This window comes from Phaenicophaeus curvirostris, chromosome 12 (assembly GCF_032191515.1).
Source record: "Phaenicophaeus curvirostris isolate KB17595 chromosome 12, BPBGC_Pcur_1.0, whole genome shotgun sequence".
Taxonomy (NCBI): domain Eukaryota; kingdom Metazoa; phylum Chordata; class Aves; order Cuculiformes; family Cuculidae; genus Phaenicophaeus; species Phaenicophaeus curvirostris.
In genome coordinates, this window is record NC_091403.1 from 19,698,249 (window position 1) to 19,723,310 (window position 25,062).

A 25,062-nucleotide genomic window follows, 5' to 3' on the forward strand; every position below is an offset into this window, starting at 1 on the left:
CCAACACTTAACTATTTTGGGCTGGTTTGCACTGATTTCTGCCAAAATCTGTTTGAAAACTATGCAACATCCATGTAACACACATTTTTTGCAAATATAAGTAAATTAATTGCCTAGCAAGTTACAGTTGTAGGGTACTCAGAAAAGATGCTCTTTAGAACAAAAGCAGCAGCACTATCAACACCTACAGACCACTGCAGCTCCACCTCCACTGCGCTGTTACCACTGCTGGGCTGCTCCAGAGAGCTCGTCCTCAGTGGCCGAACCCAGAGAACTGTCACATCCACGGTCCTTCCTGATGGCTGTCAGGAAGCCCACACTGCTGGGAAGAGCACATGCTGTGAGCCGGTGTTCCTGGATGCCGCAGGGGTGTGACATTCCCAGTCACAGCGCGATCAGAGCATGGGAGCGATTTCAGGTTCCCAAACACAGCCTTTCACATCGCGTGCCAGAAGCTTTGGTGAGATGGTACACCCGTTTCCAGTTCCTCACCCCGGTCTGTCAGTGGGTGCACAGCATGCTCTGACATTCGAATATACCGCACTTGCACCTCTGCAGCACACTTTAAACCAAACCCATCTCTTAGTGTAACGTGTGCCTACACTGAGAAGCTTCCACATTGACCTGTGGATGGCTCACACGGAGGGGATGTACCTCTACAAGGCACACACATCACACTGCCTTGACTACCAGGTTTCAGTTATCAGCCCTGACCATGGGCATTGAATTCCACTGATACACGCAGCACAGAGGGCAGCTGTCTCTGCTCAACCCTGACCCCAGGTAAGTGGCTGCCCTAAGCTCATGGAGCGTCTGTCCCCTTTCAACATGGAAAAAACAAGAGGAAGCAGCAAGGCAGCAAACACTGCTTAGGAAGACTCCCCAGTGCTGCTCATTGCACCCTTCTGCTTCCATTCTTCTGTAACACCACCACTGAATTTAACCATCTGAACTGCTACAAGAGAATCCTCCTTCAAAATTCTAGCAAAGCTCATTAATCATGTTTGGAAACACAAGTAAAGAAAACAAGTTTTTTTGTACTCCTATTAAGAATCATGGCAAGCTTCTTCAACAAGCTTTATTGTTCCATGTCTCCGAACCACAGCAGTGACTGGACAAACACTCCACCTGCTTCTAGAAGAATAACAAGACACCAAAAAAAAAATTTACAGTGGTTCACCAGCTACAGAGCACGGTTCAGAGAGTGAGCAGCTACAAGCTGAGGCAAACAGAGGTTCTGTTGAGCCCATGTCCTGCACAGTAGCAGAGTGCAACAGAAACCAGATCATCACAGAATCATAGAATAAGCAGGTTGGAAGAGACCCACCGGATCATCGAGTCCAACCATTCCTATCAAACACTAAACCATTCTCCTCAGCACCTTGTCCACCCGTGCCTTAAACACCTCCAGGGAAGGTGACTCAACCCCCTCCCTGCACAGCCTCTGCCAGTGCCCAATGACCCTTTCTGTGAAAAATTTTTTCCTAATGTCCAGCCTAAACCTCCCCTGGTGGAACTTGAGGCCATTCCCTCTTGTCCTGTCCCCTTCACTTGGGAGAAGAGGCCAGCTCCCTCCTCTCCACAACCTCCTTTCAGGCAGTTGGAGAGAGCAATGAGGTCTCCCCTCAGCCTCCTCTTCTCCGGGCTAAACACCCCCAGCTCTCTCAGCCGTTCCTCATAAGGCCTGTTCTCCAGCCCCCTCAACCAGCTTTGTTGCTCTTCTCTGGACTCACTCCAGAGCCTCAACATCCTTCTTGTGGTGAGGGGCCCAGAACTGAACACAGGATTCGAGGAGCGGTCTCACCAGTGCTGAGTACAGAGGGAGAAGAACCTCCCTGGACCTGCTGGTCACGCCGTGTCTGATCCAAGCCAAGATGCCATTGGCCTTCTTGGCCACCTGGGCCCCTGCTGGCTCCTGTTCAGTCGGCTGTCAACCAACACCCCCAGGTCCCTCTCCTCCAGGCAGCTTTCTAGACAGACTTCTCCTAGTCTGTAGCTGCACAGGGTTGTTGTGCCCCAAGTGCAGGACCCGGCATTTGGCCTTGTTAAGCCTCCTGCCATCGGACTCAGCCCAGTGGTCCAGCCTGTTCAGATCCCTTTGGAGCCTCCCTACCCTCCAGCAGATCGACACTTCCACCCAGCTTAGTGTCGTCTGCAAACTTGCATCGTACCTTTAAACTCAACAGAAGTCGGGTGCTTTGCAGGATGCAAAGAATGATTTACTTCTGTGGAAGTTTACATTTAGTATCAGAAATTACGCATCTCATGTAGCTGGGTAGTTTTGGCACCTGGGTAAAGACTGAGCAAGTGATGCAGTCTTAAAATACAGCTACAATCTCCTTCCTCCTCATTCCATGGGAGTTTGAGTATTTGGTTATACTTTTTCAGCAGCAAAATTACCCTTGAACACAAATGTGACAGAGGCAAAATCCACTCAAGAAGTATATTTATATTTAATTGAGTTCACAAGTAAACCACACAACACCATGAACACCAAACTACACCTAGGAGCAGCAGCAAGGGCTGTTGAAAGCCTCTTCAGAAAATCCAGCAAAGTGCAGTGCTCTAGATCAAAATCAGAGCAAGCCCAGCTCCTACACCCTTCCCACATCAGATCCCTCTGACTCGCTGGGTTCCTTTTGCGCCACTGCAGAACCAGGATTGTTAATGGAAGTCACATTACAATTTCCAGGGAAGGAAATAACCTGTATCAAGATTAGGTTATTCTTTTAACTATGAACAGTTCCCCCCAACCCAATTTCTGCGATAACCAGAAAGGACAATACTTTGTCCCAGGTACGTGCCTTTGACAGCATAGGTTTAGTGCAGTTATCTTCTCAATCTGTAATTGAAGTGCAGCCTATTATCAAGATACAGAGCTGAGCTTAATTAGAAACAGGAATCAATGAAGATAATAGAAGGCAGGAGGAAAGTTTTAGCAAGTTTCAGCATCAGTTCAAATTTCTTCCCTAGAATTGTTTCCCATAATAATGAAAGCTGAATGCAAAAATAACTCACTCAGACATGCAACTCTGTTGCTACAGGATTTAACGTGCTCTCCAACCACCTACAGGTCCCAGAGAAGGATGGCGTTATCTCTCACCAAAGCCTCTGCCACAGATGAGGATCCAGGCAGACGTCTGTGGGAAGGCAGCCTAAGACTCATTATGCTAAGGCTCTTCTTTTACTGCAGTTTTGGTTTGATTTTACAGGAAGTCTTCACAATTTTAACTCAGGCTGGTTCATAAATAAAACTGAACAAAACCTCTCTCTGTGCAAGGCAAGGAAACTGAATGGACAGACTGGCGCTCTTTGAAACCTCAGCAGTAAACAAGGCACCCGTGCCTGACAGACTGTAAGGATGCCCAGAAGTCGCTCTCTTTCCTATGCACTAAGTTTACAAATAGTCCTTTTTCAATGTTTTTGAGATGATTAAAAAAAAGGTTTAAAATGAGACGTTCAAAATAAAGCTACATGGAAAGCGCCACAGGTTTAACTCCCCTCACACTGCCTGGTGCGTTGGCCCCTTATTTGAGTGCTGGGAGGGGAGTTTTTACCCCAGTCCTGTTTTGCAGCAGCCATGTGAAGGGGAGCCTTTTATCAAACTACGTTTATAGCCTCAACAGCTTTAGACCGGCCCTAAATACAAACAACAGTAAATAAATCCATAAACAAAACCAGAAAAGAATTCACATATCAATAGCAGCATAATCCTCAGTTTTTAAAGCCAAGATCTTGAAATACAGAAGCTCAAACCAGTTACTTGCCATCAACATTGGAGCATTTCTGCATGACAAACGCCTACTGCTCCACCACAGAGGGGCTGAATGAAAAGTGCAATGGAATGACTGCAAAGGCTGCAAACTGCTTCCCAGGAACTCTCACCTACGGGCACCTCTCAGATCTTGCACCTCTCATCCCTCCCTTGGGCACGTCAAACCTTGCTCCAAGTGCTTGAGACCATAAATGTCACCATCTCGGGCAGCTCGGCATTAGGTGTGCCCTGCTGCCACAGGAATGATTCAGCCGTAGAGCCCCGACCATCAACCACGCATGGTTCTGCTGCATCCTAACAACAGCATCTTCCCAAATCTGTTTTGTGTCACTGACAATTAATTTAAAAGCTATTGGCTAGACAAAATATCAACTTTATCCAGCTTTCTTCTATTATCCACAGTGCTCCCCAGCCCTTGCACCGAGAGCACAAACCCCCGTTCTCTTACACTGCAGGATCAACACTGCAATAGATGCATTTTTTGCTAGAATAAAGCCTTGCTATTATAAGGCTTCTCAGCTACACTGAAAATACTTCCAGGATTTCTTTCCAAGGTACAAAATTGATAACTATCAAAATACCTCTGCTGCTGTTTTTCCATACAATTTGCTCTGGCAGCACAAATGCAGTAGTGTTCAGTCTATTGCCATGTGCAGCCTCCAGTTTATCATTGCAGATAGCCAAAATAAAGCTTTCCACTAATCCTTATTTTTTATTTTAGTGCACTAACACAGTAAAGTATTTAATGCCTAGTAGTTAAGATACACTATAGGACGTGGAAAGTTAATAACAGACAACAAAAAAGAACAATTCTGACTCCTCTCACACAAATGCAGCGATTCATTTATTTTAATGACTTCAGATCTGTCATATTAATTTTACTAAAAGACAAAAATGGAATTTTTTTGGTTTATTATTTTCTGCTCCATTGTGAACTGCAGTAAATATTTCAGCAGAAGGAAAAAACTCCCTCCAAACACATTACCTACCCCCTAAGCACAGAGACTGGCGGCAGGATGCTCACGCAGTGATCTGACTCGCGTCACAGTATTTGCACAACTCCCAGGGGCGCTGGGCACAGCAATAAATGTGAAATATTTCCCAGATGAAGAATGAACTTGTAACCCTCTCGGTATTTAACAGCCATACAGCTCTGCCAGGCCGCAGGTTTTAGAGAGAACAGAAGCCAGCCAGCTGCATTTTAAATACATTCAATACTTTTTTCCACCATTATCTAACAGAAATACTACAGATTCTTTCATTACTGGTGAGAGCAAAACACATTTTTCCAGTGCCCTCAATTCACTACACGTGTGGTAAACAACCCCGGGAACCAGCAGCCCTCCTCCTGCCACAAGCAACACAGTCACAGCTGAAAGAAATCTGACTTTGTATAGAAGACTTTCAGACACCAAATCACTGCCTCCCTTCCCAGGGAATAACCTACCCTGGCACAAAGGCGCCTTCAAGGTGCCTGGCACAAGACAGCAATGATGGACACTTTGTGCCCAAGGTCAACTCAAGGAAAAGAGAGCTGTAGATGCATTTATCTATCTGACATTTGTCCCTAAAGACTATTTCCAACAGAGATGGAAGTCAGAAATGTTAAGCTTTAGGGGACAGGACTCTCTCAGCCACTGGTCTTCCCCCAGGACATTGTGTTCTCTTCCATCTTCAAACCACTTACATGTACAAATCAAAAAAATAAGTGCGTGGCACACAGGTCCAGGAATCCTCCAATTCACACACACATAACTAGAAACTTGTATTTTCTGTAACTCCAATGCAGAGCAGTCTTGTGCGTTTAAGACTTCTCCTCACTTTGTGACAAGACAAAGAAAAGGCCTGGGAATTGTGCTTTCAACAGATACATTGCTGAGCTGTTCAGTCTGTTGCTCCTTAAATCATTTCAGTCAAAATGATCTAAGATAGCTCAAATCAGCCTCAAAAACCCTGGTTTAAGCCAAATGAAGTGCCTTAGAGCTGAGCAAAAGCAGCTGAGCCTGCAGATGAGAGAGGGACTGTGGGGAGACAGATGTGTACAAGTGCCCAGCTTCCCAGCGAATGCTGCATGATGAAAGAGCTCAGAACCGTTTGTGCCCCTCAGCAGGATCAAAGAAATAATCATAAAATCATAGAATCTTAAAATTGTTTTGGTTGGAAGGGACCTTAAGTCCCATACAATTCCAACCTCCTGCCACAGGCACCTCCCACGGGATCATGTTGCTCAAAGCCCCATCCAACCTGGCCTTGAACACTTCCAGGGATGTAGGCTACGTAAAAATCATACTCTTCTCTCCAAACCCACCTAAAAATTAAATCTTTCACTTCCAGCACCACTATTTACTTTCATCAGGTGTGAAATACTGTTTTACCCTGTATTCTTAGGACCTGTACTGCACACCTTTTGCATATTCTTAGAACAGTCTTCAACACATTTCATTAATTCTCCATTGCCCTCTGAATAAAACAGAACTCTCATGACTCTGGTCCCAGATACAATTTGTAGATAGAGTTTGAGTAAACAGATTTGTGTAATGTGCTTCTGGCTCCTTAAGCATCTTTCTAGACAAGAGCTCCTTTCCAGTTAAATCCATTTTTCCAGATTTAGTCCTTCTGCGATGTATGTAGGGAAAGTAAATCAAAGTAAACCAAGCATTAGGGCAACAGAACACTCCTCTAACGCTAATTTTTTTTTTTTTTAAATTACACAGTGTAGCTTATTTAATGGACCAGCTCCAGGTACATGAAACAGATGGTATCTTTGAGTGTCACCAACAAGAGCGGAGTAAAGTACATCAGTTTAAGGTAACATTTATCTGAATTCAAAATGGTGCCGATTTAACAGAGAAAACCCACAAACTCTTGGGGCTGATCACTTCATATATTTGTATGCAGCTGGGAATAAGCTGTCTTCAGTTATCTACCTCATGCAAACATACAACAGCACAGCAAAACACAACTGGATGAAGTGGGCTGCTGTCGACTACCCACAAATTCCAGTCAATCCATACCTGGGACTACAGGGAAATCTCCAGTAAGAGGGAACAACAGGAATGCCACTTCTCTTTAACTATCCTAACACTGACGAGTAGTGCCAGCTCGCCTACCCATAAGCAGAGATGTCCACATATCTCACCAAACTGCCATCGTGCAATGCTACCTGAAGGATAAAAGCACCTGACTGCCCTCCTGTAGCCTCCTGTATGCTACCAAAACTGCCGGGATCACCAAACCAACCCAGGTGCTTTGAGAGTGATGCAAAAAAATAGATGAGACAAAGGAATTAAATACTCAAAAAAAAGATTTCTTGTATGAGCTTTTGCCAGACTGATTTCTAAGGATGACAGAAGCAGCTTAAATGACGCAAAATCCTGCAGTTATTAGGCGGGAAGAGGTGGCAGTTTTCCTAGTCCAGAAGAAAATGATAGAGTGACAGAGAACAGTTACTCAAACTATTCAATCCTTCACCAAATTACAGTCACGCAGAAATGCAATTACTCTCTACAGTGACCTCTCAAAGGAAAGTAGAATCAAGAGAAGAGCAAAGAGGTAAGAGCAGAAAAGCAACTTTCTCAAATGCATTCTGTATAATCTGTAACATATTTTAATACTCAAGCACTGAAAGAAATTTTTTTTTTTGCTTGCACCAGGCATATAAGAAAAATTCAGCACGAAAGAACTGGCAGAACATATTCCAAATCTTTACATCCAGCTAAAGAAACCCCTTCCGTTAGTTTCGGTAAAGAACTAAGAGTGATCTCAAGGTCACCTTAATCTCCCAAGTGACCTGTCTGTCCAGCCTACATTAAGGCTATAATCTTGGTCTATGGCTTTCCTAGCTTAATTGCATCCTATCATTAATATTATTAATTTGTGCCATTACCCATAAAACTCAAAGCCTCACGCCAATTCTGCAAAATACATTGGTTGGAACTGCATTAAAAACAGCACACAGGGAGCTGCATGAAACTGTCAAAGTGCTGTGAAGCATCAAGCATGTCAGTTTTTAAATGACTGAGCACCTACCTTTACTCTTTTGGCCAAGAAACAAGGTAAGAAAATAGGAGGGAGAAGGCTCTGCACAACCTGTTTGTTGGCTCTCAAACACTTGGAGTCACAGTGGAGCTACACTGCATCGGAGCAGGCGTCACAGAAAGCATCTGTCTGAATGCTGGAGAAGATCATCTACGACAGGCAGAGCTCGCTAAACACTTCTGGGACAGCAATCTCCAGAGGAGAAGATGTGTTCAGAAAGTGAGTTCCAAGACCTCAAGGAACAAAATGGAAGGTGAAGCTGAAGTTGCAGGGAGCAGGTAACAGTGCAAAGTGAGCACTGGCCACGTGCTCTCTGGAGATTGTTCCCCCAGCACAAATATGCACCTTGTTTATGTCCAATTTTACACAGCCATGGTGAAATACAGCTGTAACAGTACAAAAGCGCTGTGGATGTCAACGGAAACCTTCTTTCACACTCCACTTTCCTACAGAGGGAGGCTTTAGCTGTTCAATGCTAAGCAGCTCAAATAACTTTCTTTGAAAACATGCTGTCCCTTCTCAATATTTTCCTTTCAAACCCAACTGACCCTTCTCTCTGTATCCCAAACAGCTGCATTTCAGAAGCTCCAGGTAAGACAAGTAAAGTGTATCACCTCAAACAAAGCAGCCACTGGCTACTCCAATTTGTCCAGTTTTCATAGGTTGTGAATATCTCACTCAAATATCTGCCAACATGCCTTTGTACAACTCATGGTTCAAGAACAGCTGCCATACAATCTAAAACAATCATTTGTCATAAAGCTTTCACGGACAGACAAGCCTTCCTCCACGGTTGTTCCGTTGACCCTCTCGGACACTTTTGAGACAGACTTTCCAGTACCACAGCCCACTGTAGAATAAGCCAGTCAAGTCCTTACAAGGACACTGCATATGAGAATCGTGCTGACATACCAGTAAATTCTAGCTGAAGAATTTTCAACCAGTATTAAGATCCAATGAATAACAGAAAAGACAGACTTCCCTATGGAACCAAAGAAAAAGCAAAAAAGGCAAAGCCATACCGTTATTTTTCCTGCTCCTTAACAAGTTTACCTTATTTGCACAGGTTACGCAAGTAAATTGTTTTCAAAATCCTGTTATGAACATTTCAGTGCTGTTTCTAGTAAAAAATAGCTTTCAGGAGCAAGCAAGAAGTTATACACACAATACATCAAGGTATTACTAAATAAATGCCTCAGCTTTCATCTTCTGCCAAGCTCTGCGAAAACAACAGCATCTACGGATCATAAAGGATACTTTATATTTGTCCATTTTAAGGAAGCCCTAAGGAGCAGCACTGTCAATCAGCCTTCAGATGGGATTAGGCACACAGTGTCTGCTCTCTTTCAGACGAGTCCACTGCAGTGACCACATGTAATATTACATAAGCATGTACAGCAGCTAGTAGCTGCGCTCAAGATGCATTATATAAACATGTTCCTCATCTGAATATTTATGAAATCATCAGCAGTTTGAATAATAAGTCACAGTTACACATAACACAATGTAACTGAACGGGGTGGGGCAGTTTGTTGTTGGGGGGAGTGTTAGTTTGGTGGTTTGCTTGTTTTAAAAATGACGCAGAAACCCCAACAGGATCTTTGAGTCCCTCAATAAAACTCACGTGAGAAGTCATCTGGAGATCTGTTCTCTCTGACAATTAAATATTTGACCTACCTTGAACTGTAAGTTCTGCCTGAGCCTCAATTGTCTCATTTCCACTGTCCGCGATACAGTTATACGTTCCAGCATCCTCTTCCATCACATCCCTGATCTCCAGGCTGCCTCCCGCAAGCAGAAGAAACCTCTCAGAGCTGTGAAAACGGGACATGCAGGTGAGCTGATGACAAAGTGACTGAAATAAATAAAGCGTTACCAGAGAGAAGCACGTACAAGTCCTCTGCCTGCAACGGCAGCACAGACTGAAGAAGTGGTTGCATAGAATATTCCAGGGTGCATTTGCAAAGAGCCATGTCAGAGAGGAATTTTTAACTAGATGGGTCAAATTCCATACTCTGGCTTCACTTTTAAAATGAAGTTCAACTAAATGAGCTCCACAAGAGAAGCTCATGCTTCGCAATTTCAGCTTCAGTTGTTTTTAATTAAACATAAGCCCAGGTATCTAGACAGTAGGAATTAAAATTGAAGAAAAAAAAATAACAGCCACATCATAAAAACTATCTTGAGCATACAGCTGGAATGATGTATTTATTGCCTGAGAAGTTACCTCTACAACTCAAGGAACAGCAATGTATATTATGTAAGGTATAGCCATTGCAGTTTTGTAAAAAGCTATTTCAGTAAGACCTAAGATTTCAGAATAAGAGACAAGTTAAAAAAAAAAACTCAAAACAAATTCAACAAGGTGGCATTTTCTGTATTGAACTTTTCTCCCTTTAGCTTGTAAAGGCTGGGGGAGGGTCTGTAAATCAGCCTTTACAAACTACCTGCTTTTTATGCTAAATGTAGTAGCTAAACATTGTGGTTTATGCTGGATGTAGTCCCCTCAACATTCTTCTCCCAGTGCAACCATCATTCCCCGTCATGTGATACAAGTTTGTGCACAAGTTTTGAAAGATTTTTCAACACTCCAAGTGTCCAAAATAAGATGCCAGGGGCATTACCAAAAACCCCAAGCCAAAACAGTCAATCTCAACCAGATGCTTATCCAGAATCACTCTTATCTGCAACTGAAGAAACTGAAAGCTTCCACTGGAGGCTTCCCCTCTGGCACTCAGCAACAGCTCAGCCAGCAGTAACAGACTGGACTCTTTCCAGATAATAATTGACAATAACTTTTTTTTTGTCTCTATAGAGTGGCCAATGTACAAATGTCAACCTCATTGCTCATTTTCCCATAGCCAGCACCTGGAAAAGCCAAGTAACACACGGATGGTGAGGCCGCAGACTGCCATGGTTACTGACAGCAATTAAGATATTACTGAAAAGAAAAAAGTAGACCTTCTCACATTAGACAAGCAACATTTGCCATACAGGGACTCACAAACTACTCACAGCACTGACATGAATTCTCCAGTTTGGCAAGAAACAAGGTTATATAGCTTTCAGCCATCTAAATTCCATGTTACGCTTTTATTCTCTTGGATTATTTTCCTAAAGAAAAGCTAGAGCGAGTTCAGAGTTTACCAGTACATGATCCAAGTTCACCACTTAAAATATGGAAGAAAACAACTGATCTGTGAGACTCTTTGGTGATTCCTTCAGTGTACGTTGGCTGTGGGAGAGTCTGGGGCTTACAGCAAACCCACTTTTGTAACAAAGCAAAAACATCTCAATGTTGTAAGGACAATGATGCACTTCCAAAGAGTGAAGCAATCAGATTGCAGACACCGGAGACAAAGAATCAGTTTAATATAAAAGTAATAACATAATTTAAAGCATCATTAAAAACAACAAAGATTGATCATTCAAGTGTCATGGAAAAGGAAAATCAAATTCAAGCCTTTCAGAAGAATCCCATACATACTCATAACACACAATTACTTGAGCTACTTTGGATACCTACCTCGCATTCTTCTTTGTGTTTCATTATCACAAAATACAGTGAGCCTTTATTAATTTACTGCATTCAAACAGCCAGTTATACCCTGAGGTTTTGGCTTTTTCTTTTTTTCTCTTTTAAATTACTATTCCCAAAACATCTTGTAATCTACTTGCAGTCTTGGTGAAGTACAGCAGATAAAATTAGGCAGTAAATTAGATTATTTTGTGGAAACTACTACCAGAAAAGTCTCTGTAATTACTCTGCTATGTTTAACCTTTACTGAGTTGGGCAACTGTAATTCACTTACTACAAATCACTTGCAGCGCCTTGCAAACAATAATATGGAATAATTAAAAATATCTCCCAATCATGTGAAGTATTAAGGACAAAACCGGCAATAGGAATATCTATGTGATCATACAATTAAAGACTTCATTTGACCACATACAGCAGCAGCATAACATTATATATATATAATATAATGTAGACAAACCCTATGGTTTAAGAGCTTTTACCAGGCAGAAGATACAAAAAACCCTGCCCAGATGAAAGGATCAGATTTTTCTTGGGATAAAGAAAAGCCATGCTAATAAGAAAATACTTTTTTTTATACCAAAAGTGGATTTTAATACTAACTAAAGGTGATTTAATTTGTAATTAGATTAACAGAACCTGCATAACAAGCTAAGGTACCTATTTTGCAGCTGTCTCACTGCAGGCTTTACTCCAACGAAGAACCTTAACTTTTAATTCTAGAGACTTCCTATTTCTTCTGTTCAAAAGAGTAGCACAACAGCTGTCCAGGTAACTGGAGTTTCAGAACTATTTTTTGTCTGCTGTCTGGATCTCGTCTCTATTAACCCGCAGTCACAAACAGCAGACTGGTTTGTTTTGGCACAGTGTGATCACTTTATTGAACAATAATGGAAGCTTACTCCTTCAGAGGGAAAAAAAAAAAATTAAAAAATCACATCTTCTCCTTCATCTACCTTAAAAGTCAACTCTACAAGCACAAACTTCATTGTAAGGGAAAAAAAAAATAAACCTCAGTGTTGTAACAGGAAAAAAGAAATTAAAAATGTTTACAAATCCATTTCCTCAGCACAGCAAGGTGAAGTCAGCCAAACCAGAGCGATTCTGTAGCACACTGTCAAAAGAAATAAAATTTTCTTTCTGCAAAACCCCGATTTACTCCTTTTTGGTTCTATTTTTGAGCAGAATAGAACATTTATTTCCAATGGAAGAGGAATGTTTCCGTGTTTCTTCAACTTTATCCTCCTCAGTGAACTGAGCCAGAGGACAGGACACCCAGCAGACGCCAAGAACAGGCAGGTGTTCGCAGCATTCAGTCTGGCGAGCAGCTCTCGTTGGGCTTGGCCAAGATCACACAGAGCTCATCTGCTGCGGGAGTAGAGGCGTGGGAACCATGTCTAGGAAAACAGAAAGCCTTAAGGCTTCTGCTCCTGCCTCACCAGCCAGGGTCCAGAGGGTGATGGAAAGATGCTCAAGGAAAAGTGGCTTCAAGCAAAGAGCTGGTGAGAGCAGAGGAAACGCTGCTCCAACTGCCCATACAAGAACCAGACACTGTTCAGGAGAATTCATATCGGCAGCAAAAGCCAATCTGGATCTGTTCTTGTAACAAAGGGACATCATGCTAAAAACTAACGCTAAATATTCTGAAATAACAGGTCATGCATCTTTCAAACTGCACATGTGAAAATCAAATATGTTTATTAATGTTACACCTCAGCTCCGCGATAAAATTTCTCACTTTGAATTCTGAAAAGAACAGCACCCTTGTGAAGCCATCAGAAGTGATCAGGACAATCTGCACGGAAAAGCTCATAGAAGAATTAACAGCACCATATTTGGAGCAGGATTTGAAAATTGGGGCTCTACAGCAAAAAAATGATAAGACAATAAAAAGGAGAGCTCTCAAGTTACTGAGCTTTACTCTCCTTGTGTACTAATATGACATAACCTAGAAAAGGATAAAGCGGGGGGACAGCAGAAATCTATAAAGATATGAAGTGACATCAATTTATACACAAGGAAAACAAATCCAACTCTTACCAGGCACATTTACTCTGACATTTCATCACAGTTGATCATGCAGCTCTAATGAGTCTGTAACATCCCTCATACGTGACTGATTTATATTTATGAAAAAATGAATCTAAATCCTGTGCCATCAGATTGACATCAACACAATTTCTCTGTGCCAGTCGAACTGTTAATCATTACCCACAGGAGCTTTGTGTTTTCCAAACAAAGACAGTTAAAATTACAAGTCCCTGTATTTTTTCCATTTCAGAGTTGACAAAAGAGATCTGTTACCATTCCTGGTACTGTAGAAACTTGCATATTCCTTTAGCTGCCCTCTGCATCAACCATGCCAAAATATAACTTTCCCTCTTGTTGCTTCACGATTAATCTGTTTCTACATTAATCTCACCACCAACTTTGAGAGACATTGAGAACTGCGACAGGATGAGAGGAAATGGCTTCAGTTGCACCAGGTGACATTTAGATTGGATATAAAGAAAAATTTCTTCGCAGAAAGTAGTGAAGCATTGGAAGAGGCTGCCCAGGGCAGCGGAGTCACCAGCCCTGGAGGGGTTCAAAAAGTGTGTGGTTGTGGCACTTGGGGACATGGTTTAGTAGGCACAGTGGACTTGGGCTGACAGTTGGAGTGGATGAGCTTAGAGGTCTTTTCCAACCTCGATTATTCTATGACTCCACAACTCAAGTATCTCTGCATAATTTACTTTTTCTAGTACATTCATTAGATGGACAAAAGTCTTCTTGATAAGATCTGTTCTGTTCTCTTATAAGTATTACTGGATGAATACACCAGCAGAGGCAATGCATAACAGAACAGCTGTCATTTAATGTATTCTTGAAAGTCTACAATTTTTTTAATCATGCCTGACATTTAAATATTCTGTTTTAATGAGAAATTATGAAATTCTGCTTTAAATACTTATTCCTTAAATTCTTATAGTCCATTTAGATGCATACTGGACATTTTCACTGTAGAAAGAATAATGCGATCGCAGGGCTTCACACACATAACATGCCAACACAAAGAAGTCTTAGCTTTCCAGCGGTGCCCTTATTCCCTTAATTGCTTCTTTTACTCCAGCGGCAATCTAAAAGTAATATGTTCTTAATAACCTTCCTCCTTCAGATAAGATTTCTTGGTTTCAGGTGTCTACGACAAGAAGTCCTGTGAGATTGTTCCAGGAGCCCAATGAACCTCGCTAGTCGTAACATTCAGCACAGAAGCCCTCCAGCACTGAAAAACTACTTCTGTTCTCTTCTCCTTGTTTAAAATGAAGTCGAAAGCGACTTGTGCTCTCATCTGAAATTGTTAACTGTGGCTGGATTCCTACCAATATATAAAGATACAAATGTTAGCCACTACTCACCTGTCTGTGATAAGCTCCTCTTCATTTCTTGTCCACCTGATATACGGAGCTGGGAATCCTATGGCAACACACGGGAAGACCGCACTCTGCCCTGTGACCCTGGTAAGTGAAGAGGGCTGCCGCACAAACATCGGGCTCTGTGCCACCTCGGGATCTGCAGACATTTTGTACATGACAAGGGCGTTACCAGAAGCGGAATCATATTACGAAGAAGAAATGACACCTCTAATCTCTTCCCTGCACCTTCACAGGGCTGAATCGCCACCTGACCCACAGAAACTGGTCTCTGTAAGAGACTCTCCCCCAGTCTCTGGCCCAAACAGCTCTCAACCATCGCCTCCAGACACACACACTGACCTCTCACTGACAGGATTCCAGCACCTCAGACTCCCTGGGAAACTATTCCAGCTAAAAGCTGCAGCCCTGAGCCAGAAGCCTCCCCCAGCCCGCAGGGATGTAGCTCTGCCTTCGCCCAACCTTGGCAATTCTCTGACTGCACCAGGCAGCTGCCCTAGAAAGTGCTCGTACACAGTAGGGAACAAAATGACTGCAGCAGGGAGCGAGCCCTGAGCAAAACAAAATAACCAGGTGATTTGCGCTCCGAAGTAACACAAGATTTACACTAAAAGGAAAATCCTCTGTGGTTTTCCATTCTTATGTAAACAATGAATCTTATGACATCATTTTGGTTTGAACTGAATCACAGAATCACAGAATAACCAGGTTGGAAGAGACCCACCGGATCATCGAGTCCAACCGTTCCCATCAAACACTAAACCATATCCCTCAGCACCTCATCCACCTGTCCCTTAAACACCTCCAGGGAAGGTGACTCAACCACCTCCCTGGGCAGCCTCTGCCAGTGCCCAATGACCCTTTCTGTAAAGAATTTTTTCCTAACGTCTAGCCTAAACCTCCCCTGGCGGAGCTTGAGGCCATTCCCTCTCGTCCTGTCCCCTGTCACTTGGGAGAAGAGCCCAGCACCCTCCTCTCTACAACCTCCTTTCAGGTAGTTGGAGAGAGCAATGAGGTCTCCCCTCAGCCTCCTCTTCTCCAGGCTAAACACCCCCAGCTCTCTCAGCCGTTCCTCATAAGGCCTGTTCTCCAGCGCCCTCACCAGCTTTGTTGCTCTTCTCTGGACTCTCTCCAGAGCCTCAACATCCTTCCTGTGGTGAGGGGCCCAGAACTGAACACAGGATTCGAGGAGCGGTCTCACCAGTGCCGAAGAAGGGGTGATTTCTTTTTTCTTCCCCCCCTTACGAACAAACACAAAGTGCCTGTTTCATCAGCCTTTTACCACAGGGAAGGACCAGTTTGTGTGCAAGAACTGAACACACGCCCACCACCACAGGCTGCCCAGCATCCACTCCGAACTGAGCCCCTGCAAATAAATATCCCAAACAAAAGGCTATTTTTCTGCTTTACTAAAAATAGACAGAAGTCCTCAAAATGTAACTTTAGGAGAAGGTTCCAAAATCAGTTTTAACCAGAACTGTAACCAGGTCATCACAGCCCCAGTAACACCTGAGCAGAGAAGGCAGTTCTTTCCCTTCGTCTCTGCAGTAACTGCAGCAATTCCATGCCCCGTAATTAGCATTTCTACTAACCAGAGACAGCACTTCTACTGTGTTGGTTACCATAACTGTTCAACTGTCAGTCTCTGCAGCAGTAATTGCTGTGCTCTCAGATAAATGCTTACCAGTTTGATGAAAAGCTCTGGAAGGGGACAAGCTACTTTTGGCCCCCAAAATGGGGACAGACTACACTGCACTTGCACTACTTGTGCACACTGAAGCCCACTTTGTGCCTGTCACACACTGTATTCAGCCCCTGCCTCACCTGGAACCTACATGATACTCACAGGAACTCCTGAGACTTGTTGGTTTTGGTGCTCCTCAGCTCAAAGTGCTACAAATACCAACAGCACTAAATTAAGGGCACACGCGTGCTTCCAGGCACAACAGGATGAGGTTGCCAGGGCACTGCAGAGAACCAGGCCCAACGGAAAACCTGTTTGAGAACTGTCCTGGCTAGATGGAGCCAAACGTGGAGCGATGTGGGACTGCACCAACTGTCCTAGGCCCACTGACAGCATTGCAGCAGCCCTGCCCACACTCCCTATGAGGAGGAACTAGTCTGCTTGCTCCAGAAATAAGAGATGCATGAACAGGCTCGCAGCACACCAAGAGTGACCTGGAGGGGCACGCGGAGCAAGCAGAGTAGCAAAAATGGACACAACAGATTGCCAGCAAGCAATTGTCATGCTAGGGAGAGGACTTGGAGCAATTCACTAGAGACAGAGCTCAATAGTGCTCCAAGTTCACTAAAACAAGTTCAGTTCCCAGGTTAGCGGGAACGGGATTCAAAAATGAAGTTATTTTTGTCCTTGCATTCTGATACTGGAAAGCACCTGCTACCAAGCAGCAATGCTCAAAAATGCACCATCCTGCTCGCTCGGCAGCAGATGAGTGGCAGACTCTGAGGAAGCACCTATCTGAAAAAGTGGAACACGGTCTGTGGATGCACATCTGTGTGATGCAAGCACACACTGGGCGCATTTCAAAGCTTCAGAAGCAGAGCAGCAAGGTCACCGTCAGGCACACATCAGATAGTGGTTTAAAAGGGGAATAAAGTGAATGAAGAACAGATTAGTTCAAATCCTTCTTTTGCATACATCTTGGGGCAAACAATCAATTATAGGGCCACTCAAGATTTCCAGAGATTTCTGTGCAACAGTTTAATCCCATTTCAAAAAACGCTTGCTGGGAGGGATTGCACAAAACTTCCTTATCACCACTTTCAGACTCGTGACCAAGGAAGGAAACAGCACTATTTGTATTCCTGAACAGTGATATTTAATTACTTTCAGCAAAACATTACAAAAGCCAGTGAACTATAGCTGGAGCCAAAAGAACACGAAAGATCAACACAATATGGAAGTTTATCAGGAAACCTTCAATTGCCAAAAATCAGACGAGTCTGAAGTGCTCATTGGAGCGGCTACAGAAACAGGAAGGCAAAACAAACTAAAATCATTCAATTAAGCATCTTTCCAAAAGTGCTCCTCTTCAAAGACTGTAATCTTTGCTGAAGAAGAGGCGAGTCTTTCTTTTCAGAAGGGCTAAAGAACTTAATGACACGAATTCTTCATGACACAAATTAATGGAAAACGATTCATTTCCAAAGCCTAGCAAACACCTCAGTTTTAAAAGGGGCAGGTTGTAATTGTGAAACTGGGGTACTCTAAGGCACATTTTAGCAATCAAAATAGAAAAGTGATGTAGTCATTGGAAACAATGGGACCTCTGCAAATGCCTCACGCAACCACCTGCTGCCAGCCAGGATACTGCCCAGCCTAGCCCTGCAAATCTCCGAAGATGGAAATCCAGCAGCCCTCCCTGGCACTTCCCCAAGCATTAAAAACCAAACCAGAATTCCACCCCAACGACTAATTCAGAAGAGACAGTGCAAAGTTCTGGGAGTAATTAAGAAGAGCCCCACAAAACAGTCTGCATTTCCCTAGTTTGGGAAAGTGCAGTTTGCATTCGGGACCTATTCTTGGCCAGGTTTCAAACCTTTGCATTAGAACACATGGTGACAGACAGCTCTCTGCAACAGGGTCAATCCAAACAGAACACACGACATGCAGAAAGAGTTTGCATCAGCACTGGGCTTCTGTTCTTATAAAACACCTGAACATTTCAGTTCAATAGGCATGGCGAAACCTTTCAAAACCCAAAGTGAGCCCCCACCCTGCCCTGGGCTCAGGAGCCTTCCCCCAGAGGTCAAGTGTTTAAATAATCAGAACTTCCTAAACACTGTGACAATTAAAAGAGCCTCAGCTTACGCATCCCAAGAGTGAGGGACTAAGCACTGATTTCTTTTGGACACCTCAACAGTACCATTCCAGCCTGAGAAACTTAGAAATCCCCAAACGCTTATGCTAAAAAAAACCAGCGAATTCTCTCTTTGTAACACATCACAAGAGATGTTATCACAAGGGATGTTTACACAAGTGTGTTATCACTTGAGTAAAGTTTTAATTATTATTTTAAAAGAGAAAAAAACAAACAGAAAACAGACCAATACCTGGAAGAATTTTGAGCTCTGCTTCGTCACTGTATTTGGGGGTCCCACCACTTTCAATGATGCAGCGGTAGAGTCCTCCATCCCCATCAGTCGCGTTGCTAATGATCAGAGCTCCACTTGGTAGTTTAAACACCCGGTCATCCAGAAAAACTGGCTGACGATCCTGCTCCCACCTCACAAATGGTGCAAGGTCCACGTTGACTTCACAGTTAAGGACTGCGCTGTTTCCTTTAGAGACAGACGATGGTTCCGGCTGACTGGTGAACCTGGGGAGGCCTGCAAAGAGGAAGCAGGAGAGTTACAGAAGTAACAAATAAGAGGTATTCTGAAGATGACATCAAAGTTTTCAAGTCCAAGTCATGATTCATGAATGTAGTTTTAAATAAATTCAGCTGCTCGCCAGCTCTTTAAAAATCTTAACCTTTGACAGCACAACACTGAGCACAGCTGATGTGAGGCAAATCAAACCAATAACAGCAGTACTGATTCAAAACCAAACACAGTTTTACCAACAAGCAGATGTTAACAACAAAACAGAAGTCTTGAGTCCTCAAAAATGCAAGTAAACTCTATCCTTAAGGAGGATGCAGCACAGAAGCAGCAAAATCCAAGACAAGGGCTCTACCTGGCACCTCTGAAACGGCACCGTCAGAGCCCTGTTCTACAGGAGCCACTGGTGCCCTTGACGGGGAGCACGATGCCCTCTGGCACTCACACAGGGACAAGGAGAGGAGGTCTTGTATGACCCCCACTTGAGTTTACAGTCTCCATGACAGTTTAGTTTACCACCAACAGCTATAAAAGCCTCAAAGCAAAACTTCCATTAATTTATGCTTGCAGTTAGAACTGTTAGCGTCACAAAAACAGCCTGTCCGTGCTCCTGACCCCTCATTGTCCCCCTCAATAGCACACAGCATCAGGTACAGACTATGTTTTCTTCTTAAAAGTCAGTACACCACGTGCCTTCAACATAACAGACAGAAAGTAGGACTCCAGGTTGCACAAATTAAACCACCCCGGTACAATTATTCAAGCATGAGAACTCAGCCCGCTGGGAAGCAGTAGGTGCCGGTAACCTCTAATTCAATGCCCTGCACACAGCCAGGACCCCAGAGCAAACACAAACAGCAACTCTCGGCACAGTGATGATCATAGAATAACCAGGTTGGAAGAGACCCACCGGATCATCGAGTCCAACCATTCCTATCAAACACTAAACCATTCTCCTTAGCACCTCATCCACCCGTGACTTAAACCCCTTCAGGGAAGGTGACTCAACCACTTCCCTGGGCAGCCTCTGCCAGTGCCCAATGACCCTTACACATGAATTACACATGGATGAGGCTGAGACAGCTGAAGGTGGAGCTCGCCTTTTCCACTGCTACTAGCAAAACCAAGGGTGAAATCCCTTATTCATTATCTTCCATTTTCAAAAGTTTGACCTAACTGGAAAAATTCTCATTCCTCTATTGAAGAGGATTCTTTCACTGTGTTTTAGACACTCGACTCACTTCCAAACAACCCAATAGTTTTGCCAGTCTCAAAACCTATCAACAAAGCACTGAGAATTTAACAGTAATCAGGTGCATCTTTTCTGTATTTTGTTATTTATTATTTTAAATACCTAATACCCAGTTCAGTGCTTCGCAATTCTTTCTTCCTTTAAACGTGAGTAATAACCAATCATTCAGATCAGGGGTTTTAACTTGATGTGGAAGTATGTAAAATGCCCACTGATAAAAAAATACTGTATGGCTTCTAAGTGTAAAGGGGCAGGAAAGGGATGGACGAGTTATCTACCCCTTGTGCCTCAGTGTCCTGGTACAGTTCGCTACCCTGTACTGCTCACTGAGTCAGTACTGGTGCTGAAACTCCATCTCCTCTATTCTTCTCTGTCCATATTAACTATATTTGACTGCCTACGAAGGAATCTATAACGTGCATTTTTCCAGTTAAATGGTCCTTTCTCTCTTTTTCAGCTTGAATCCCTGTCTTCTTTCAAGAAAACCCCACAGGTTTTTTTGTATGTTTGTCTTTTGATCCATCTGACCTTTCCTCCCCAATTTATTTTAGACAACTTTGTAGAACTGGGAAGCAACATCTGCTGTCGTCTGTCAGCGCTTTTCTCACGTGAAAGAAAATCTTCTTTACTTGGACTGTAGAACACTTCCTTATTAGCACCCACTTCAGTACAAATTTTAATATGTACTTATAAAACCTTTTATGCCTATTTCTCCCACAGAAAAAATGAGTTTGAACCAGGCCAAGTGCACCAACTCCCATGCCCTGCAACGAAAGCCAGAGCAAGCCACAAAACACCATCTATCTTTACCTCCTACACTAAACAGAAGAGCTACAGTAAAAGACCAAAATCCACAAATTTCCCACAGTGTGAGAGATCAAAACCATTAGTGCCATGAGAAGCAGCCGCCTACCTGCTCTCTAGCCGTGACCAGACTGAACATAAAGCCTGTACACAACTAGGGAGGGGGTGCAAACCCAGCAATCTCCCCAGTCCTTCACAACAGCTGGACTGAATCCTCACACATTACCTTTCCAACATACACTTCTGTTTTGTCAAACACACTTCTGTTTTGTCAACTAATTCTTTCCATAATACTGTACAGGCCCATCTCCAACCTTTACGTACTTTCCCCCTTCTTGGAATTCTGTCTGGGGGCTCCTTCCACCACTTCATTCCTCTGAGAAGCAAGTCTCTCGTTTCCCATCCCAATGTATTTACAGGCAACTTCTGGCCCTTTGATCTTGACCTTGTTTCAGTATTTATTATTTTGCATCTTTGCTGTTTATCCATGACTCTCCCCCTCTGAGGTATTCCTATGAATACAAATCAGAGCTGCTTCCAGCTTTCCTGCTGCTTTGTTAATGAGGCTGCAGTCTTTATTTTCTTGTCCTCCTTCGCCCAACTGTCCCATCCACCCTTAAAGCCTCAGAATTGCAGAACCATTTGGGTAGGATTAGCCAAAGCAGAGTCAGCTACAAGGTCAGAGCAGGTTACTCAGTTCTGCCAGATTTTGAAAATACCCGTGGATGGAGACCGTTCAATCTCTTGCACAACCTGTTCTCTCACCTGACTGCTCACAGTGAAGAACTTCCCCCTTAATCCCAGCCAGAATCTCTTTGCTTCAGCTAACATCTCAACACCTCTTACTCTCCTACTGTGAACTGCTGCTAGAACAAAGAGACAACAGACAAACCTAACTGCCTGTTGTAATTTAAGATCACAAACATCCACGGAAATATAACAAAATTGCTTCCCCATGTCTACTGAAAATGTCTTCCCAATAGATTTAAGAATCACATCAGCTCTCTGCACACTGGCAGACTGGCAGGCTGCAGCCAGCCATATCTTCCACCAACCAACCTCCTCCTCCATCGTAAAATCTCCAGTCCTTCTGTCCCAGCTTTGCACCACACCAACAACACTGCTGTGCCTGCACGACTTTGCACACCATGCTAAGTTTCACCATTATCCAGTCCATGCCATCATTTAATTCTCCCCACAAGCCCGTTGAGGCCACAGCAGCAGTAACCAGGTCTCCCAGATCTGCCACGCTTGCTAATTTTGTAGGCACACACTTTGTTCTTGCAGCAAAATGACTGATGAAGATGTCACATGGGATCTTTCTAAAGCCTAGTCTGAGGCTTCTTGCCATTCTGAAGATCTCCCTCTCAGTGTAACCCATCACATTCTCATAACCACCTCAGATTCTTATCAATCGCAATATTCTCATTTAAATTTCTATCAGTTTGACCTTTAATAATTTCTAGCAGGACAGCATATCAAAGTGCAGTGTTGCAGCATGCCCACTGTATTATAGCGCTCAAAGTCATCAACTGATTCATGAAGAAACTCCAATGCAAACCATGGGCAAAAGCCACATTATAGCTCAGCCTTCTTTCCCCTTTGCTCTCTCTGAACCACCCCTGCCTCCAAAATCCATTAAAATGGGGACAGTGTTGATACCAGACTAAACGGTCTATAATCACCCCTTGCCTTTTTGGACATGTATTCTACATCAGTTATCCTTTAAGAAGAATGTACTGGCCCCTGTATTCACAAATCATTAGAAACCCTAATTAACAGGGTTAATTGCACATTAGGGCAACTCTTTACCAGCCCAGAAGGGAGCCCTGGGCCTGCTCTGACTTCTGTTTTCACCTCAGCCGTTGCCATCTCTGTACCCTGCACAACCACCACTTGTACAATCACTATCATATCAGCAACTTGGAGCACGAGTGAGAATGTTACTGGAGGACCACAGCCCTGTAATTTCCAGTGTGAAGCTCAATGAGGCTTCCCTTTAACTCCCTTACCAGCACCACTCACATTTGGACAAGATAGGTGTTCTATATTGTTGTGTGCAGGTGCTCCATCAAGGGTAAATAAGCTTTATTTAAGATGTTCTCATTATTCATTAGCAATGAAATCACAGTTCATTGTCCAAGTCATCTTAAATGCCAGGAAAACCTTTATTTGATCCTAATTCTGCATGGTTTTAAAATATATATTTCAATCTAGGCTATAATTTTGTCCTAAAGAGTAATTTTTCTCTAATTCTATTATTATTTGTAATCTGCACTGCTTAAAAGCCTCCATTGCAGAGGAGACCCCTTCTGCTTTAGCCAACAGACAACCACAAATGATAATGGTGGATTACAAAGGTGCTCTAAACATAAGCCTTAATTACTATTCATTCTGAGACCTGTTTGTGAGCGCAGTGCCAGGCGCTGTGGTGCTGGCAAACCTCCTGCAGCAGCAAACTCCTAGAACACACCCTTCATCCACCCGTGGGGAATCCCTCCGTTAAAGAGTCACTCTTTTCCTCCTCATATCACCAATGGATCAACATGTAAGTCTGCGTTTCCTTAACTTTCTAGAACAGTTTTCAAACCTGTTACCATGTAAGCAAATCCAGTCTCTACTTAAACTACAGATACATTTGAAACTCTTTTTTGAAGTTAAATTCTAAAAAAACGGGTATTTTTTCTCAGCGTTTTTTTATTTCCCAGTCACTTCAATCAAGGCTGTGCAAGAACATCTAATGAAAGTCAGTTACATCTCTAATGTGCAAGCAGCACCCACTCCTCATCCACATGTTGCAGGACATTCAGTTGAAGATATTATGCCCTTTTTTGCTAAACGAACATTATGATAAATGATGCTTTGGGACTCTGATATTAACTATAATTTTTTCATGTTTGTACGTACATTTATCATCCCATGGCAGCACAAACACGTTAGGTATTGATTTAGGACACAGAAGGAAAATACTACTGACCCAGCATGTCCACAGGTTAATACATTCAATTTAGGAAGGCTGATTTTCCACTTGGAATGTGCTCTAAACACTACAAACATGTAAGTTTTTATAAACATATAAGACACAAGATTATTCTCACATGCATACAACAGGCATCACATGCACCACCAGACTGACCCGCGAGGGCAGGCTCTGTACCTGCACAACCTGGTCACAGGCTGGACCCATCGAGGCTCTGCCAGCACTCCTGTTGTGTGCCCGAGTCTCCTCTGGTGCTACTCCCCATTGTAATTTAACCTAATGCTTTGTACGGGCATCGAACAGCTCTAAACACACACACACATTCTATATTTATGCAGTTCACTGTTCTCCAAAGCTGGTTTTAGCCTCTCTTTTGCATTTCAATGTGCAGTTTTCACTGGTTTTGCCTTGATTATTCCTACTGCAGCACAGAAGCAGCACAACACAGGCGCAGCGGCTGGTTTTCCCAACCTGTCACCTCCTGGATGCCAGCTCTGGAAACTCTCTGCTGCCCAACGCTGCTCTACACAAGTTACTCATAATTTATCCAAATCTAAACTACACTCACATTAGCAGTATCACCTACAAACATTGCCATCCTACAGCTCTCACTTCGCAGTCCTTCAGCATTGAACCGTTCCATTTAACAAACTGTGAATGATTACACAGACTGCTGATAATTTGAAGAGGCTTTAATGTTTCCCCCATTCTTATTTGTCTGATCGCATTTGGACTTAGGACTAGCCCACAGCTCTATCACTACTCTATTGAAATAGCCTCTTGGGAGGTGCGAAGATTGTAGCATTGTGAGTAGATAAAGGAGCACAGAAACATGATGCCCTATTGTTAAAATAGCTACAACATCTGCCACCCTTCAGTGAAGCAGTGGATCTTAAAGATGCCGCATATTTTGTTAGC

General features: G+C 43.3%; 1 protein-coding gene across 10 annotated transcripts in view; it reads right to left on the reverse strand.

Annotated features, from left to right (window-relative positions):
* The window catches only part of NEO1 (neogenin 1), a 176,452-nt gene that overhangs the window by 85,056 nt on the left and 66,334 nt on the right, over positions 1-25,062 (reverse strand). For all 10 annotated transcript variants that reach the window (XM_069866746.1, XM_069866752.1, XM_069866751.1 and 7 more), the window contains exons 3-5: positions 18,839-19,114; positions 14,750-14,903; positions 9,491-9,627 (exon numbers count right to left, since the gene is read on the reverse strand). In XM_069866746.1, coding sequence (XP_069722847.1) covers positions 9,491-9,627; positions 14,750-14,903; positions 18,839-19,114 — 567 coding nt within the window. The remainder of the gene's footprint in view (positions 1-9,490; positions 9,628-14,749; positions 14,904-18,838; positions 19,115-25,062) is intronic.